At 35.9% G+C, this 20062-nt stretch overlaps 1 protein-coding gene and 1 long non-coding RNA gene across 3 annotated transcripts; one reads left to right on the forward strand and one right to left on the reverse strand.

Annotated features, from left to right (window-relative positions):
- Positions 1–4293: 4293 nt before the first annotated feature.
- Positions 4294–12003, reverse strand: LOC148201760 (mediator of RNA polymerase II transcription subunit 4-like). 2 transcript variants are annotated; one of them, XM_088108856.1, is made up of 3 exons: positions 10781–12003; positions 9379–10546; positions 4294–4606 (listed from the first exon to the last, which is right to left on the reverse strand). In XM_088108856.1, the coding sequence occupies exons 2-3, from the start codon at positions 10319–10321 to the stop codon at positions 4383–4385; spliced, it is 1167 nt and encodes a 388-aa protein (XP_087964982.1). In that variant the 5' UTR covers positions 10322–10546; positions 10781–12003; the 3' UTR covers positions 4294–4382. The 2 variants fall into 2 exon arrangements, with proteins under 2 accessions (XP_087964982.1, XP_087964981.1); XM_088108855.1 differs by lacking the exons at positions 4294–4606; positions 10781–12003 and adding an exon at positions 10664–10685 and having other exon boundaries at positions 6915–10546.
- Positions 12004–12526: 523 nt separating this feature from the next.
- LOC148201761 (uncharacterized) lies at positions 12527–13765 on the forward strand. The gene is made up of 2 exons (XR_015784846.1): positions 12527–12937; positions 13039–13765. It is a non-coding gene; the product is annotated as an uncharacterized LOC148201761 (long non-coding RNA).
- Positions 13766–20062: the final 6297 nt, after the last annotated feature.

Raw genomic sequence — 20062 nt, forward strand, 5'->3', positions numbered from 1 at the left:
AATTAAATTTTATAATATATAATATATTATATTACTCATCCTCCAATCTCCAAAATACAACTACACATACAATCTAAGGATATAATTATCCAAGTTTTTTTTTTTACTCAATGCAAATAAATTTACTATTTCGTGAAAAGATTTTTCTTCACTCATATCATTAATTACAGATCTGAATCAATCAAACTAATAATCAGCATGTTTAACTCATATGATAAAATTTTCAGTCCAATCCAATGGTTAATGAGGCGGAAATCATAATTTTTGTATAAATGATCCAAAAACATAAATTAACAATATTGAGATCCCTGAGAAGATACGAAATTAATATCTCTAATTCTCTAACTCCGATCTAAAATCCGAACGGTCGAAGTATGCCACTATCTCTTAGGATCAACATACTAAAATTTCAGATTAATCTAACGGTTATCTAAGTAGATATGGAGATTTTACCGAGGTAACTCAGAGACAGAAATTTAAGTGGTTCTCGGTTAAACTCAAAATGCGAAATGAATTCCTCTAATCTCATACATCTAATTCCAAATCTGAACGGTCAAGATCACTTAATATGTCTTATGAACTACATACTAAAGTCTGGGCTCAATCTAACGGTAAATGAAATATCTATGAAATTTTTACCATAATAACTTAAGAACAGAATTGCAGTGTTCATCAAATATTTCAAACTTTCGAAATTTCTTTCTCTAAACATAGACCTTCAATTCCAAATCCGATCGGTCAAACTGTAATAATGTATTCTAAGAATCATATATCCAATTTTCAAGTTGATCTAACAGTCCCATAAGTCAGAATCTATATTTTACCAAGGGAACTCAGTAATAGAACTGCAGGGGTAATTAATTCACTCAAACATGTAGGATATATATCTCCAAGTACAGACTACTAATTGCAAATCCGAACGGTCAAAGTGTATTAATATGTCTTAGGGATCATATATCAAATTTTGAGGTTGATCTAACGGTCCAATAGGTCAGAATCAATATTATACCGAGACAACTCAGTAACAGAACTACAGGGGTAACTAATTTACTCAATCTTGCAGAACTTATTTCTCCAATTACAGACTTCTATTTTCAAATCCGAACGGTCAAAGTTTAGTAATAGGTCTTAGGATTCACATACTAAAATTTTAGCTAAATCCAACGGTGAAAACAATTAATAGAAATTTTTCACCACAGTAACTCGAAAATGAGAGATTATAATCTTGAAAACCAAATTTTACACAAGTCAATATATAACTACCATTACCAATTTTAACACATGCATACTCATATTCATGATCATAATCAAGAAAGGATTAGCTCCCCTACCTCTTTTCCAATGAAGATTTTCCAACTCTTGATGCTTTAAATCTCAAGCTTCCTCCTTTGCTTACTTCCAACAACAATCTCTCCTAAGTTTTAGTTTGTGTTCTTTAGTTTTATTAAGGTAAGAAACCATGCATTTAACCTTGAAATCAGCAGCCTACCTTAGTGTTTGGTGGTTCCTACCACAAAGAAACCACTACCCCTTAGTCTATGCTTAATGATCACCACACCATTATTTCTACTTTTGTAAGTTTGTCCTATTTGGTTTCATTGGGTAGAAGTTTTGAGTGGAGTCAACATTTCAAAGTTGTTAGGTGAAAAGAAATGCATTATGAGTGAATGGAAAAAAAAAGATAAAGTCTCATTATGGAAGAGAGAAAATTAATATGGTATATTTTCATTAGTCAAAATAATGAGTATTTTTACTATAGAAAATTCATATACTAGATGTATATTCTAACTTGACAAAATATTGATATATATATACTCTAGTTATACAATAGATTAAAATAAAATATTAAAATCATATATTCAATATTTTAACATCATATTATTATCATATAACAATAAATATTTATTAATTATGCAACAAAATGAAATAATACATCTTATCACAATAATTTTGGGTCAAACAACTTTCACTATACATTTTTCACACCATAATTAATTATTCAAAACCACAACATATATAAATTATTTTTTTTTTTTAATGGGTCTTACATATGGGAGATCTCCCCCTTCTTTGCACAGGTTTATACCAAGGGAGACCTTAGTGGAAGTCGTCGGCCAGGAGTTGCAAACAAGGGACGAAGCGCTAAAACAGCTGAAATTTCATTTAGCCAGGGCTCAGGAAATGATGGTGAAGCAGGCCGATAAAGCAAGGAGACCAGCAAATGTGGAGGTGGGAGATTGGGTGTACTTGAAGATCAGACCACACAGGCAGACCTCGATGCCGTCCAGACTGCATCCTAAGTTAGCCGCTCGGTACTTTGGACCTTTCCAAGTCACACAGAAGATCTGAGAAGTGGCTTTTAAGCTACAACTACCAGATACCGCACGGATACATCCAGTTTTCCATGTATCCCAATTGAAGAAGGCAGTGGGGGAAAGAAGTGTGGAGAAGGAATTGCCAATAGATTTGCAGGTGGAGGGACCGTCTTTCTGGCCGATCAAAATTTTGGATAGAAGACAGGTACAGTAAGGGGAGGACGAGGTGCAACAGGTGTTAATAGAATGGCAAGAGGGGGGCCGGATGGAGCAACGTGGGAAGATGCCCTGACCATTAGAGACCAATATCCAGATTTCAACCTTGAGGACAAGGTTGATCATCAGGCGATGGGTAATGTTAGGGGCTGGAAAGTATATGAGAGAAGAGGTACAGGAGAGAGAGAAGGGGACCGAACGGTAGACAAGGGGGAGCGACCAGGCCGAACGATTGGAAGCAGCAAGGCATCCTAACTGTCGCAGCGGTTAGGATGGACAGGAAATATTTAGTAATTGTAGTAAATAAAGTCATATCCTAGGGAAATATTGTTAATTACGGTAATTATAGCAATATCCTAGGGAAATATTGTTAATTACGGTAATTAGAACAGTATTCCAGGAAATATTGTTAATTACGGTAATTAGAGCATTATCCTAGGGAATTATTCAGTATAAGTTAATTACAGTAATTAGAAGTATATCCTAGGAAAATAATAATTATAAATAATGCATTGACGCTATGGTTTAGGACATGCTTTTGATTTGTGAGTTTTGTAAGAGAGGTTATGCTCTCAGGTGACTGCAGGAGGTTATGCTCCCAGTTATTGTTTGTTTTCTTTGATTCAGTTATTTCTTTCAATAAAAGGAGACTTATTCAGCCATTATCTATTGTTCATTGTTTGTGAGAGTGTGTCAAGGCTTGTTCTAGTTACGTCTCCCACTCATAGGTGTGACTGCAAACTCACTTCTAAATGAACATGGCACTTATAATTAAGCATCAAACATATCAGCCTGTAACAATCACAGATTAAGCCTCTACAAAATATATCCACAACAAACTAAAGGTAAAAGCATTGCGTAGTATCTTTTAACATCTATCACTCCTTCCATACCAATAAGGAAGAACATCAAAATCAACGAGAACTAAAATACTCCACAAATCAGAAGACACAATCAAAATCATCAAACCCTAGGACCAAAAATAAGAAAGCGATGAGAAAGTTAATGAGTATTTTTAAATGTGAGAACTGAGTGCTAATAAAGGGTGTGAAAATGGGTGAGTAGAAAAATTTCATTGAGTGCTGCATTCTCAGAGGGTGGAAGAGTGAAAAAGGTGGTTTTGAAATCACTGGTGAGTATCTATGATGATGAAAGTATCCACAAGAGAGAAATGGTTACTATTTACAACTCAATACAATTTTATGACTAGTATAGATGAAGGAGGAATGGTTAACTGAGGAATGAGCAAGTAAAAGGTGGCAAATTCTAGAGATAGGATTTGCTTTATTTATCAAAGTAGTTACTTTTCATAGAGAAAGTATTTTTATTACACAAAAAGATGTTCACACGGTGCCTCATCACAATTTAGTACAAAAATGTCTTAATGAGCAATCCATTTGTCGTGGTAAAAAAGTAAATTAATAAAACAAGATAGTAGGCTGATATAAAATGTATATTCTTTTTCATAGTACTATATAGCAGCTTACATTACCGTATACGTGCAGTGCTTTTTTTTTTTATAGGCAAAGATATAGGTGCAGTGCTTATTGAAATATTCGTGGTTACAAAGAACTGACATGGTTTGTGCTCTCTAGAGCCTAAAGCAGAAACACTAAGCATTCAGCAGAGGATTATATTAATTACACAGAAATACCAAAAGGAACAACAAGGCGATGAAAAGTTCTTATTAATTCTCGACCTGTCAATCCTGAAAACATCATGTTAAAACCAAATTCTTGAGAAACAACTGACAAAACATACATATAACATATGGGAGTGATACAACAGTCAAGCTCAAAATCTCTCACCTGTACAGTTATCAATTGGAGATTGAGCAGTTTAACAAACTTGTCAATCTTCATCATAAGAGCTGGCATCATCACTACTATAGTCACTAGTGTCACTTCCTCCAAGGTCCAAATTAACTGGCTGCACTTGAATAACTTCTGGTTGTTTGGGCTGAGGAATGTGAGGTTGCATTTGTTGCTCTGCAAATCTCGGTATTTGAAGCGAGTCCATAGGAGGCAATGGCACAGGATCTCCTGGTTTCCACCCAGGCGGGGGCAGTGGCAAATAAATAGGTGTCAACACCCAATTTCGTCCGGATTGACAAATAAATTTAGTTTATTGCATTTTCCCATAAAAAGACAAAAATAAAAATAAAATAATATATATGTAAAAAGAAAAAAAACAAATATAAAAATAAAAATAAAAATAAAAAAAAAACAGAGCGCTCGTCCTTGGAGATGAACCTTGGTATTGAACATTGATGTGAGCGTTCGTCCCACACCGTTCGTAGGTAGACCTTCGCGATCGTTCGTCCTTTCACTGAGCGACCATTCGTCCTTTCACTGAGCGACCGTTCGTCCTGTGCTTTCGCGACCGTTCGTCCTTGGCCTTATTCAACCGTTCGTCCATCCATATATCTAGGACGTTCGTCAATTCTCAGCCTCAACCGTCGGTCATGATTGTTTGAACGTTCGATCTTTTTGTTAGTAAACGTTCGGTCAGCTTTAATTGTTAATGAACGTTCGGTTTTGAACGTCGTTAGTGAATGTTCGGTTTTGAACGCTCGGTGTTATGTGATGTTATTGAACGTTCGGTCATGTTTAAATGATAATTGAACGTTCGGTTTGATTAATGTTGAACGATCGTCATGTCTTGCAACGATCGTCCTTGACGAGTTGATCGTTCGGTCTTCAAGTGGTTGTTGAACGTTCGTTCTACTATTTGTGAACGGTCGGTCATGTGTAATTGTTAATTGAACGTTCGGTTTGATCCGTGTTCAACGTTCGTCCTTGATTAATTGAACGTTCGTCCTTGATGAATTGAACGTTCGTCCTTGTTGAAGTTGAACGTTCGGTTGGTTATGTTTATTGTTGGACGTTCGGTCCTAATGCTGTTGAACGCTTGGACGTTCGGTCCTAATGCTCTTGAACGTCTTGTCTTTATTGTTGAACGTTCGGTCATTTTCATCCACGTTCGGTCTTGATTGTTTAAGCGTTCGGTCGTGATGTGGTTGAACGTTCGGTCTGTTGCTTATTGTTTGAACGTTCGGTCTTGATGTGTTTGAACGGTCGTTCCTTTGTTTTTTGTTGAACGTTCGGTCTGGTGCTTATTACTGAACGTTCGTTCTTGAAATGCTTATTACTGAACGTTCGTTCTTGATTGTTTAAACGTTCGGCCTTGATGTGTTTGAACGTTCGGTCCTTTGGTTATTACTGAACGTTCGTTCTTGACTGTTTAAACGTTCGGTCTTGATGTGTTTGAACGTTCGGTCCTTTGTTTATTGTTGAACGTTCGCTCTTGAAATGCTTATTATTGAACGTTCGGTCTTGATTGTTTGAACTTTCGGTCTTGATTTGTTTGAACGTTCGGTCTTGTGCTTATTGTTGAACGTTCGGTCTGGTGCTTATTGTTGAACGTTCGGTCGTGATGTGTTTGAACGTTCGGTCTTGGTGTAATGGTGATGACTAGCGTTCGTTTTGGAACGATCGGCCTAATAGTTCATGATCTTCTAGCGTTCGTAAAAATATAAATCAACTGTTCTACAAATAGCGTTCGGTCTTTTTCTTATGTTAGTTAAGCGTTCGGTCTTGATGGGTTATTTTTCAATTAAACGTTCGCTCTTGATGTGTTTTTTTTTTTATCGTTCATTTTGAACAGCCGTTCGTCATAGGCGTCCGGTCTTGTTCAGGCGTTCGGCCAAACAGTGGGTCATTCGTTTTTTTATTTTGTGGTTGTTTCGCTATGTTAAAAAAAATGATAAAATAATTAAAAATAAATAAAGATAAATGTTCATATGTTATGCGCCAAAACAAAAATCCGGAATCAGGGATGTGTCTCTGAATTCCTGGAAAGTTGTCTAATAAAAAGCAAAAAAAAGACATCAAAAATCCGGAATCAGGGATGTGTCTCTGAATTCCTGGAAAGTTGTCTAAAAAAAAAAAAAAAAAAAAAGCAAAAAAAGACAAAACAAGAATCCCAGATTAAGGAAGATGTCTGAGGGGATGTGTCGGGCTCCTGAAAAAAACAGTGCAGCAAGTTTGGTGTTCTTTAAATATGTTTCATCATAGAACTTAGGGGGAGGAGGGATTTTCTAAAAAAAAAAAAAGACCTTACAGAGGAAGAGGAGGTACTTTATTGAAAAAGAGGGAGAGAGAGAATCATCCATTTCTAGGAGAACAGACCTCACGGAGAAAAGGAAAAGAAAAAAGAAATTTAATCCAAGAAGAGAGGAGGGAAAAACATCTTGAAGCTGCGAAGGTAAGTTTTCGTCTACTTAAACCCTTTAGTCATGCACGTCTATATGCTTATATGTATACTTAAAGCCTTTAGTCATGCACGTCTATATGCTTGTATATATGCTTCCCTTATACGTACTGAAACAATAAAAATAGGTGTGTACTCCTCAACATCAAAATTTCAATATCCTTTAACACCCAGGTAACGTAAATAAAAACATCAAAGCAAAACAGAAACAGAATTAGTTTTTCTATCTAACAAGATCTCCCTCAACCTGATTAACAATTTCGGCCGTAGCTATGCAAGATCATCCTTCACCTGTATCAAACCAAGTAAACAGATTAAATCACAGATCCCATGCCAATACACTCAAAGCTTGTCCTTTGGAATAAGCCATTTTACCCTCTACTATATCCAACGCATTAAAACAAGGGTGATTGACATTTCAAACTGCACACAACCTATCAGATTAGCCCACTCCTTCAATGTTTCTATGTTAGAACATTCATAAAAAAGGGGGCCACCACTGTTTCGGACACAATACACCATCGTTCTTAATCTCAGAAGTCGAAACACCAAACTAATCAATAAATAATAAAAGGGGAATGAGAAAAGGGAAGTGACGGCGCCGGTGAGGAAGCGGGCTCCAGCGAGGGCAGCGGGTTCCATTGCCGGCACGACCCTGGTTCGTGGTCCGAAAGGTGGCGACTGGGCGCGGTGACTATGGCAGACGTGGAGATCGGACAGAGCGGCCCTTGACGGCCTCGGAGGCTCGCGGAGGCCAACTTCGGTGGGGGTAGTGGCGGTTGCAGGGTGCAAGGCGAGAACCTCCCGCGCGCGAAGAGGAGAAGGGAAGCTTGGAGCGACGACCGGCGATGGGCTCGACGGTGGGCGGCTGAGTTGGCGACGACGTGGACGGCGACACGCGGTGGCCGGTCTCGACTGGGAAAGGGAGATTTGAGTTTTGTGCGTGGTTGTCGAGTGAGATAGAAGAATAAGAGAAAGTGGGGGTTTCTGTTTTGTGTTGGAGAAGAAGAGATGAATTTGGGGAAGAAAGTTGAAACTGCCCCCTGGCTGCTGGCTTCCGAAAAGGGAAGGAAAGATCTCCCTTTTTCTGGCTTTTGACAAAGTTTTACCCTAAAAAAGGAAGTTTGGGCTCCTGCCCGGTCCATGTTTTTGGAAGAAAGAGTATATGGTTTAACCCATCTTGCGAAAACGAGAAGGAAATTTGGGTTTGGTCCAAATCTAAAATTTGAAAAAAAATAAAATACGTAACCCGTTTTTAAAACTCTGGAAAAAGAGTTTGGACTTTGGTCCATTTGTTTTATGGAGATAAAAAATGGTTTAGCTTTAGTTTTTTTTTTTCCTACGTTGCTGCAATCATTGTTTTAACAAAATAAAAAATTTGAAAGCATAAAATCACAAAAATAATTTTTAAGCTGTTATTATTCTCATGATTAAAAATTACAAAAAAAAAAACAATATTTATTAGACTAGTTTGCTTCATATAAAAATTACAAAATAAGAAAAATAACTAAAATATTAAAATTACCAATTTTATAAAATAAAATAATATTAAGAAAAAATCCTTTTCACATTCTTTTTCTCAAAAAAAAATATATATATATATATATATGAAAAAATATATATAAAACTTAAAAAAAAAACATGTAATGTAATAAATATCGGTATGAGTACTCGTGCGATCGTACGCATCAGCCTAGTACTCGTTACCCAAAATATAAAATAAACAAAAAAAAGCCGTATGAGTGCTCGTGCGATCGTACGTATCAGCCTAGTGCTCATTACGCAAAACAATAAAAAACATCGAAAAAGTCGTGTGAGTACTCGTGCGATCGTACGCATCAGCCTAGTGCTCATTACGCAAAAAAATGAAAAACAAAGAAAAAGCCGTGTGAGTGCTCGTGCGATCGTACGCATCAGCCTAGTGCTCATTACGCACAAATTTAAATATTATACAAAAAATACCAAAAAATATAAAAGCTTCAAAAAACCAAAAAAAAAAACATCAACATTTTCAAACAACAAACAGTCTTGCTCGCCAGAACTACGTGATCCTTGATTCTCCATCAAAAGTGGAGATACGTAGGAGCAAGGCCAGTCCTTGTCAGGTTTACTTTCCCAAAAATCCAAAATCATTTTACAAACAAAATTCTCAATCAATTTTCAAACAAATTTTCAAGCAGTTTTCTAAAAGAACTACGTAACCCTGATTTCTCATTCTAAATGAGAATACGTAGGAGCAAGGTCAATCCTTGTCGGACACAAAAAACTAAAAAATATATTTTGTTTATTTAGAAGTTTTATTTTAGGGGATAGTTAAACATTTTGAAAACCACATCATATTCGCATATTTAGTTAAAGGTACTGCCTTAGGGCAAGCGTTGTAGGGTGCTAATACCTTCCCTACACGTAACCGACTCCCGAACTTAGAATCTCATTTTCGCAGACCATGCTTTATCATTTTATGGTTTTTCCGTAGTTTTCCAGAATAAACTATGGTGGCGACTCCAAATCTCTTTTTTTCAAAAACCGTTTTTATTTTTCATGGATCGTCGTCCCGTCGCGATTCCGGTTGCGACAATAGGCAACTGGACAGGCATTCCCGGCTTCCAACCAGGTGGCACTGGAGGCAGCATTCCTTGAAACGCGGACAAATTTGGAACTGCATTAGTATCCATCTGTGATGGAGGCTCAACAATAGCTTCAACAATTTTCTCCTTGGATTCGACTTCTTTAGGCAATCCAACATCAAGGTCGGCAAAATTATACAACTGAGAAGCTCTCATTTGCTCTTCTTGCGGTGCAGGTGGCACTGCTCCACGAAGAGGAGCTTGGCCGGCTCCAAATTTCGGTGGTGCAAAGGTGGTGTAGCTTATCTTGTGGGCATACGATAATATATCTGACAGCTTCAACTGAGAAGAGACAGTTGATGAAGTCATGGAATCATCATCTCCAGATTTCGATCGCTTGGAGCGGCGATAATCAGAGTAATCATCGACAAGTATGTCTAGGCAGCACTCAGCATCTTTGAGTTTGTTAGAAAATGCTAGTAGCATTGAATCTTGGGAACGAATTTCACGGTCCATCTTCTGCTTGGCATCTTGGAGGTCAAGAATCTCTTGGAGTTCCGCAACAGCTTCGAATATTTGGGTTTGGAGAACAGTAAAGAGGGAAATTATTTCTTTCACAGTAGACGGAGAAGAGTCAAGAGGGGTAGATGAATTAAACGAGAGGAAAGTTGGAAGGGATCCACGGAAGGCAGTGACCCAAAGAGACCGGTTAGGGGAAACTTCAAAGATTTTGGAAGTTAAGGAAGCCATTTGGAGAAGAAGTGCTTGGGCTCTGGGAAGGGGTGGGAGGAGTGAAAGAAGAGCAGAAGAAGGGGTTGAAGAGTTGCGGTCTTGGGGTTGCTGGGTCTGTGTTGGAGGGAGCTTTGGAGGGGTAGGGTTCGGAATTGAAGGAGAGTTAGGGTTTGCGAGCCCTAGCCTAGCAGGGGACTGCACAATTTGATGTTGAATCATCTTGTGTATCTGGAAAACAATTTTCTATGAAGGGATGAAGAAAGGTTATTCTGTAGGTTGAAGAGTATTGTAACTTCAAGGCCCACACAACACTTTATCCATTCACCAAATCACGGGGCATAAAAGCATTACTCGCTGCAGAAACACAAGCGGGACGCTATCCTCTGACAGTTACGGGAGTTTTATATGCTGACCTTTGCTAAAAATCCATGAAAAAAACATCACCTGCAAAAAGTTTTAGTACAGTCAAAATATAGGATAATCAATTCAATGTTAAAAAAGAAAAATTCATGCATCAGCTGTAACACAGCATCATAAGTTATAAGGAACAGGGATCATAACTAATGAACACAGGTACATCACATAGCAACACATGATATAGGCACAGCAGAACTCATTCAATCTCTCCAATTATTTTCCCACAAAGATATCATGGCAATCAGAGTACGACTCTTCTACCTTGATGAGTGACGGAAAGGGAACAATGGAGAAATGACGATAACCTAAGCGTGCAGGGTAGCAAAGCGAAGGGAAATTGAAATTCTGCAAATCGTAAGGGTGTGTTCACTCAAGGGAGAGGAATTGGGGGAGGGTGAGTGGATGGATATTTGAGGGATTTGAGGCTGAAATAATTATTGTTTGTTTGAATGTATTTAGAAATAAATAAAAGTGAATTTGGAAATAAAATTTATGAAAATTGGTGGGGAAGGGTGAGTAGATGGATATTTGAGGGATTTGAGGCTGAAATAATTATTGTTTGTTTGAATGTATTTAGAAATAAATAAAAGTGAATTTGGAAATGTACCATAGGATACCCACTATTCACCAACACACATCTGAACTGATGTCGACCACTTGACGATCAACCGCTTAATGTCGACCACTGTTCACCAACACACATCTGAACTGATGTCGAGCACTAGTATGTCGACCATTGATGGTCGACCGTTTACGATTTAACGTCGAGCACTTGGCAACTGTCGACTTCCACTGACATTAGTATATTTATATTTCGATCATCTGATGATCGACAATTACTAAACGATCGACCGTTTGATATCGACCACTGAGGATCAACTGTTCACGATTCGATGTCGATCATTTGGCGATAGACCACTTATGGTCTGATGTCGCGACATAAAATTCCCCCACAAAGGTCAAGCGGTTTACCAGATACGAACAAAAAGACACTGTCTTAATCAAAGACCACGAATCAGGGAAATAATTGATCCAGGCAATGATAAAGGTCCTAATAATGGCTAAAGCACTAGAGGTGGAGGGACCTACCACTCACGTTTGCTGCCCACTTCCAATAGATCCAGGTAAAAAGTAACGGCAAGCACTAGAAGTGGAGGGACCCACCACTCACTTACGGCCCACTTCCATAGATCCAGGTAATGGGTAAAGGGACGGAGGCGGTAAGAAGGATTCCATTCATTTTTTAGTTAAGAAAAACATAGACAGAGAGAGTTCTGATCTAACTTGAGCGTCGGAGTGCCTTTTTCAGGTGCCCAGCCCACTTTCCTCGAAGGATCAACAACGTCAAAGGCAAGATAGCATGGAGATGGTCTCATCAGAAGAAAGAATCCAGAATTGTTAGGTTGATATCTTGGTCCCCATACCTCATACCGAAACAACAAGTATAATAAGTTAAGCTAAAATAGATGTAATTTTGCCTTTCCTTTCTGATTTAAATTTTGGCTTATTTTGTTTAAACTATTACTTAATAAAATAAAATATACGATATATTTAACATTTATGTAAACATGTTTTTAAAATGATAAAATAACTTAATTTTTAATAACAGAACATAAACTAGTACTTATATTATTATGTGATCGATTCCTTTTAAATTTGATAGAAAAATGTCACATACTTAATTCAACTTGTTTTCTTCTTTGGATTTTGATCACATAAGTTCGATTAAAGTTTATGAAAATTGGTGCAAAATTTGATTAATGTAAAGGATAAAAGAAATTGTTTAATTGATAAAATTTGAAGATTATCAAAATATCTCTAATTATTAAAGTAATATAGAATGATAATAATTAATGTTATATTTAATTGTAAAAATATTTATAAAGAGTAAAAATTTAACATTAATTATTAAAATTAATTTTAATATTGTACAAAATTTTATTTTAGTAAAATGAATTTATTTTTAATTTTAATATTTTTGTAATATTATTTACACTAACGTCAAATAAACATAAGATTAAAAAAAAAACTATCAATATAATTCCAAAAATAAATAATAAAACAACAAAACTTTAGGATTCATTTTGGGCATGTGCATCAGGAATAGCGAGGAAACTCTGTTTGGCGGCTTCGAATTCAAAAGCGGATTTTTTTTCTGCTTCTACTATTAGTTTACTGAACAATAAAAGGCATGATAAGAACTACTAGGTAAAAGTCAAGAAAGAAAGTGATGATGGGAAAAAGATCTTGGTGGAGTAGAGAGGGTGAAAGCAGCGTCCTCTGAAGAATGAAAGAGAAAATTGAATGAGTGTAGTTGAAGGAGAATGAATGAGAGCAGTGTAGCTAAGGATGGCAAAATAAAACCGTACTCGCGGGTATCCGTGGATAAAATTCGTTACGGGTATTTAGTACACGCAAGTAAGATGTATCTGTTACCCCTTAAAAAAATTAAATTACAATTTTATCTTTTAATTTTGTTTTTCTAACTTTTCAATTATTGTTCAATCTGTTGGGCCTAGCCCAAATCCCTTTTAGGGTTTTGTTTTTTCAAATCATAATAAGGATCCCTTTTTAGGGTTTCTTCTTCAAATCAGAATAAGGAAAGCTGGCCTCATTCCTCACCGAGTTGGCCGCCTTCTGCCGCTCTAAACGAACCTGGATGCAGAGTACTAAGAAAACGGACCAAAAGGTTCTCTATGGGAGGAGATCTCGTCCTCGATGAGGAAGCTCGATACAACTGAAACAAAGAGAAGTGGGAGAACATTAACAAGTACTTCAAGAAAGTGAAGGAAAGCAACAAACGGAGACTGGAAGATTCGAAAACGTGCCCTTATTTCCACCAGCTGGACGCGTTGTACAGGGAGAAGAGCAAGGTAGAGGGCGTGGTGACGACGGTGAAGCTGGAAAGCACGGTGGCGCCACTGATCGTGCGGCCGAAAAGCACGAAGAGGATGAAGAAGGTGGTGGTGGTGGGAAATATGAGATAGTGGCGAACAAAACGAGTGGTGATGGTAAGTCATAGAGAGTGCAGGGGTTGTCGGATAATAATGCACAAAATGACAACTCTTTTTTCATTCTATGAGTGATGGTGAATACAAATATCTATTAGCCACATTCTCATGGTTTTTTTTTTCAAGTTTTTACTTGTGATAACTTTAGTTTATAGTTTTGACTAGTTCATACAAATTTGAAAATAAGTTTTTGATATATGAAATGCCAAAATGGATTACATTTGTTGGTTTTCTACTTTCAAGTTTGGTAAAACTGTAAAAATGAATTACTTATAAAAAAACACCAAGGAATGATGTCAAAAAATGCATTTTTTGATGTCATTTGACTAATTTGACATCCGAATTAACCATTTCTGACAACAATTAACATCTAAAATGTCTAATGTCAAATGACGTTAAAGAAATGTACATGTACTTTCAGATGTTAAATTTTTTGCATTGCCATTTTCAATGATCCTACAAACTTTAGCGCTCTCCTACAAGTACAAGGACGTTCGAAAATGGACATATTTTGGGTTGAAAATACCGTCAAAACTCATTTTTGTACTAGTATTTATATAAGTTGTGTGTATTAATGTTTATGAAAGAGTGACTATTTCGTTAGAAATACTATGTGTATTTATATAATCAATATAGGTCATCGGCCTATGTTTTTATTAGAATAATATTTATCTGACGCATATAATAACACTATAATAAACAATAACAAAATAGTAAATAATAATCAACATACCAAACTATTCAAGATTTAATTATAATAGGTTAATATAACTCAAATAAATATAGATTTGAACAGTTCTATAATAAAGAGACTTAAACGGTCTTATTCAACTATACTTTTTAATATACCTATTGGGCCAAATAGAAATATATAAGAATATCTAAATTATTTGAATTTTTTTAAATATTTTCACTCTTTTACAAAAGTATAATCATATTAAAATAAATATTTATCATATCAACATATTGTAAACACGGTTTTATTAAATTAACATAATTTTTCAAATATTAAAAAACATTTAATATAAGTTATTTTTAACATTTTATATGAGTTTAAGAATTAATCGTAGATGTTATTGATGTAGAAAATAAATAATTTTTTAACATCAAATTTTAACCAATGTAAAAAGTAAGTTGTATAATATCAATTAGTATTGCTATTGATGTATGACACTAAAATGACACAAAAATATTCAATGTTGATATGTCTTTTCATATCATTTAAAAATAAAATTGATGTAAAATTGTAGATGTAAAATTGGTTATATGTTGTATCTAACCTTACATATTGATTTAAGTTTTAACTCATGCATGTGACATTTAGTTGCTTCCATTATGCATTTCTAACTTATAATTTAAATCAATGTCAAAATACATTTTACAAACAAATGAGTTGACATAGTGATGTGTTAGTATGGTTAAGAGACTAATGATATGGTTAAGAGACTAATGATATAGACATGAGTTTTACAATAACTTTGTGGTAAATGTGAAATAAAAACATTTTGTGAAACACAATAAAATAAACATATAGATATATTTTATAATGTAAAATATTATAACACTAATTACTTAACCAATTGAATCCGAATTATTTAAGCATAAGGTATTTTTAATTAGTACATCTCTTAGGTTAGTGTTTATGTATATATTTGTATACGGTTGAAAGATATACCTCACCGTTGTAGCTTTCATGTTTCCTAATTTTTGGGACACTTACTCCGCACACTTCGACTTCAGGTTGGGGGAAGATACCTTTTCGTTGTAGCCTTCCTGTCTTCTGATCTCTAGGACACCTATTCCACACACTTCGACTTTAGACTGAGGGAAGGTACTTGCAAGACACTGCGACGTTCAAGTTAGACATTGCTTAATGAACTTTTTCTCACAATTGAGTATTAGAATTCTGTAAAACATCCTTACTTTTATGGGGTAACCTTGTATTTATTAGTTATTTCATGGACCTTAAACTGTCACAGGTTCAATAAAAACGAACTTACCTTCTTAATTGTTATGTTATTTATTCAGGTATTATTTGCCCAAAGAGAGTTGCTCCCTCCACCACCACCAACCGCTCCTTGCACCACCCTATACCTAATTTGCCCTTCTATAAAACGGATGTCAACATTCGTTTCACTTTCAACGGATGTTGACATCCGTTTACATATTTTATATTTTACTTTATTATTTTTATTTAAAAAAAAACTTCAACGGATGTGGCACATCCGTTTAATAGACTTTTAAAAAGTTTTTTATTTATTATTTAAATAATAATATATAAATTAAATTAATAATAATTATTTTATTAAATAAAATAAAATTAATTTATAAATAATTAAGTAATAATTTTAAAAAAATTAAATAATATTTATATATTAATTTAAAATACAAGAAATTAAAAAACTAAAAATTAAAAAAAAAAGAAACTCAACGGATGTGCCAAATCCGTTAAATAATTTTTTCTTCAATTAAAATATAAATAATAGTTTTAGAATTTGTACTGTAGGATACCTAACCCTCCAACGGTTAACCAATAACCCGAGAACAATTAAACAACTGAAGGTTACCGTAATGACGTTCGACCACATAGCGTGGTCGACCACTTGGATCACGTGGCGCTCTCGACCATTTGAGGCTCGACAGCCGCTTAAGTAATGTCGCGACATGAGGCATACGTGCGACACGTCATCCACTTAGGTCGACACGGATGATGATCGACATACAAGACGCGACATCATGATCTAACGGTTAAGCAGTTACACACCTTGACTAAATAACGCCGCGAATCACGGCTATATATCATGGAAGTATTTGACTCAGTGTCAACACACGAGTTGACGGTTACAACTTCTAAACAATCAACTTCAGTAACTGACCGGATATTCAGGTAAACGGTTTTATTATGCTGATTTAAATATACAAAGCACACCAGAAAAAAGGTACGTTTTTCCCCTAAGAGAAAATTAAGAAAGATTTTTCTTATTCTAACAACACCCTTGTTGACTTGAGCGTCGGAGTGCCTTTGCAGGTACCCAGCCCGCCTTATCCAAAGGATCAGAGAAGAGAGAGAGAAAGAACAACACAGTGAAAGCGGTACAAGGAAGAAACAGAGCAAGTTTGTTAGGTTCGTATCTTGGTCTCCACACCCCTACTGCAACACTGGGACAATGATTGTGAGACTGCATTCAACACTGTCAAACACGTCCTAACCAGTCCTCCAGTTATGGCTCGACCGGACGAGGGATCCGACTTGCAGCTGTATATCTCAGCTTCCCAGCATGCCGTTAGTGCAGCCTTGGTACAGGAAGCACCCTCCCTCAAGTTAATATATTTTACCAGTCGTACATTGCAAGGGGCAGAGGAGCGATATTCTCGAATTGAGAAGTTCGCATTGGCCCTTCTCACTGCCTCTAGACGACTTCGCCCGTACTTCCAGAGCCATCAGGTGGTAGTCCGCACAGATCATCCCATAGCCAAGATCCTCCGCAAACCAGACTTGGCAGGAAGAATGGTCGCCTGGTCAGTCTACAAAAGCCTCTTCCCCATGAGGTATAGTGGTAACCTCGGGACATTCCGCCGTAGATGACGGCCCCGGCATATCGCCACCGATATCCTGCCCCCTTCCTTCCATTATCAACAGTAAGTACACTAAGACGAAAGAGATTTTAGGGTTACCTGGTGGATTCTCGTAGTAACAAAGGCAATGAAACTGAAGAAGAAACAATCTCGCTCGCAGTATACACTCTCAGTGTCTGCTCTTCTGCAAAAGTGAATAACCCTCTTCTGAATCGTGTTGAAGAAGCCAAAACGTTTAATCGTCAGACACCGTAGGATTCATTTTAATCTAACGGCTACTAATTCGTGTCTCATCATTTCCCTAAGAGAGCGGGAAAACCCTAAATTTCGTAACGCCGCGCACAGCTGTCACATACGCCTCCTTGTTTCCTCCACGTCTCTTCGTTTTCTCCACGTCACCTCGTTTCCTCCAATAACACTCGAAAGTCCTTCGTAATTCTATCATCCGCTTACTCGGACTTGGGGGGCATGTACTATAGGAGGCTCAATCCTTCAACGACCGATTAGTGTAATCTAATGATATTATAGGACCATACGGTGTTGTCGACCACAAGGTGCTCGACAGTTGTAATGACATACGACCACATGGTGTCGTCGACCACTCGATCCTCGACAAATAAACAGTAATGTCGCGACAGGTAACGTTCACACGACACACGACAAGTCGCCTAGTCATGTCAACACATAGGACGATCGACATACAGGGCGCGATATCATAAAGTGCGGTTACAGATAAGCGGTTACACACGTTACACATAGTTAGCTAACCAACGCCGCGAATCACGGAAGTAATTGACTCAGTATCAACACACGATCTAGCAGTTACAACTTCTAGACAGTCAACTTCGATAACTGACCGGATTGTAAGGTAACGGTTTATTTTACTGTTTTAAATACACAGAGCAGATGAGAAAAAAGGTACGTTTTTCCCCTAAGAGAAAATTAAGAAAGATTTTCTTATTCTAACAACACCCCTGTTGACTTGAGCGTCGGAGTGCCTTTGCAGGTACCCAGCCCACCTTACTCAGAGGATCAGAGAAGAAAGAGAGAAAGAGAACATAGTGAAAGCAGCACAGAGAAGGAACAGAGCAAGGTTGTTAGGTTCGTATCTTGGCCTCCACACCCCTACTGAAACAAATAGTCATAAAACTTTCTTCGTATTATTGTTTTCAAACGTAACATAAATTTATTTGAGTAAAAAGCATGAGATTATAGTAACAACATTAACTACTATATTTTCCTAGGATCGCGATATTCCAACAACTATTTTTTAACACTTTTGACAACGTCACGTGTTGTATATTTATTGATTTGACTTAAAATAAATATTTTTTAAAAACCGTGGAAATGAAAGTCCGTGGAAAATCCTAAAATATTCTTTTATCTGTTTCATTGGGAACGAAAGTTCTGAAGATCTCAGTTTAATTAGCTAATACATAGAAAACATGCAGCGTTGTGAAATTGTTGTGAAAAAATGGTTGTCCACATACCATTTTCCATTTTCCTATACTATGTAGTTAACGAGAAGTATAAATTAATTTTTTTAAGATATTTTAACTTTTTGTTTATAATTATGTTTGTCGGTTTTGATGATATATTATGTAAGGAGATTGGATATTGCATGTATTAATCAGTATATCACATAGATCAATTAGTTATACTAAATGAATATTAACGTGTGATTCATATTAGTATCATAAACATAGTTTCAAACTTAGTGGATTGTAATTAGGTCTCTTCTAAAAGTAAAATATCATTCAAGACACTATAAATATGATGTTGATGTTCATATTTTTGCTCCAATGATATTTTTTTTTTCTTTATTTTTATTCTTTCAACTATTTTGATACCTAACACCTGAATTATACTTTCTATAAGGGAAAAATGCGTGTAAAATTTTTTTAGACGAAATTAATGATGGTGTACGAAAATTTTTATTGGTAAATAATTGTTCATTTAATTACCTACAATAACTAGTAATTATGGTTCTATTAATTCTTAGGGAGAAAATGGTACGAATTGCGGTTACGAACACTTGCATCCTATAGTATAGTTTGCGCAATCTAAACTTAGGCTTAGACGCACTTTGGCCTTGTCTATTTGGCTTCATATAAGAACATTTTTTAAAAACCTTTTTAAAAAATTAAGAATTTTAATATTAAAAGAATAAGTTAAATATATTATAGTCTTTATTTTTAAATATACAAAATTCCCTTTGAATATATAATATTTGTAGAAACATGTGAGAGCTAGATAGACCATTCATTTTCTTGCCCATGTGTTCCTATGCTCAGCCATGGAAAAATTTGTGCTCGTGATTTTGTTCTGAAAACGATTCTTTCTCATAACTATTCCTTTCTAGTTTTCATAATATTATGTTTCTCACCGTCATCTCATAATCCCATCTTTTGTACAGTTTTCCGAGTTAGTCTAAACTATTTTTTGATTGGTAAAAATTAATTCATTATAATTTGAAAATCGACTCATTTTCTCTCTCTTTAATACTATCATATTATATATACTACCCGGCTTAAGGTGTCAGGAATGTCAGGTAAGATTTCAACACGATTACAAAAAACAACTTATGCCCAGCATTTCTCACTAGATATTCTAAACATTTAGAAAACTCAAATAAAATATAATACAAAATAAAAAAATTAATGTCCCTGTTCTTTTTAGGTTCATTATCATAGGATGAAGCAGAATCAAACTACACTAAAAAAATGCCTTAGTAATCTTGTCAGGTGCATATCACGGGAAGGTAAAAAATTAAATAGTGATAACCAATTTAAAATATTTGCCATGTTGGTGATATTTTTTTCTCTAATTGATGTACGTATATGTCTGAGTATGTCCCATTATCCTATATTTTGGATATCAGTTGAAATACCTGTCAGAGAGTCTGTGTTTTGTTGCATAAGCTGACTAAAGTATAGGCTATGGGTTTCTCAAAGTG

The sequence above is a fragment of the Vigna umbellata genome, chromosome 3 (genome assembly GCF_029865625.1).
Source record: "Vigna umbellata cultivar VRB3 chromosome 3, Vumbellata_1.0, whole genome shotgun sequence".
Lineage (NCBI taxonomy): Eukaryota > Viridiplantae > Streptophyta > Magnoliopsida > Fabales > Fabaceae > Vigna > Vigna umbellata.

Bases quoted from the DNA above. Each gene is read 5' to 3' on its own strand.
- LOC148201760 (XM_088108856.1), bottom strand. From the start codon at position 10,321: ATGATTCAACATCAAATTGTGCAGTCCCCTGCTAGGCTAGGGCTCGCA. The intron at 4,607-9,378 runs TCGCAACCGGAA...TGACACCTATTT, and splicing joins GCCTGTCCAGTTGCCTATTG to ATTTGCCACTGCCCCCGCCT.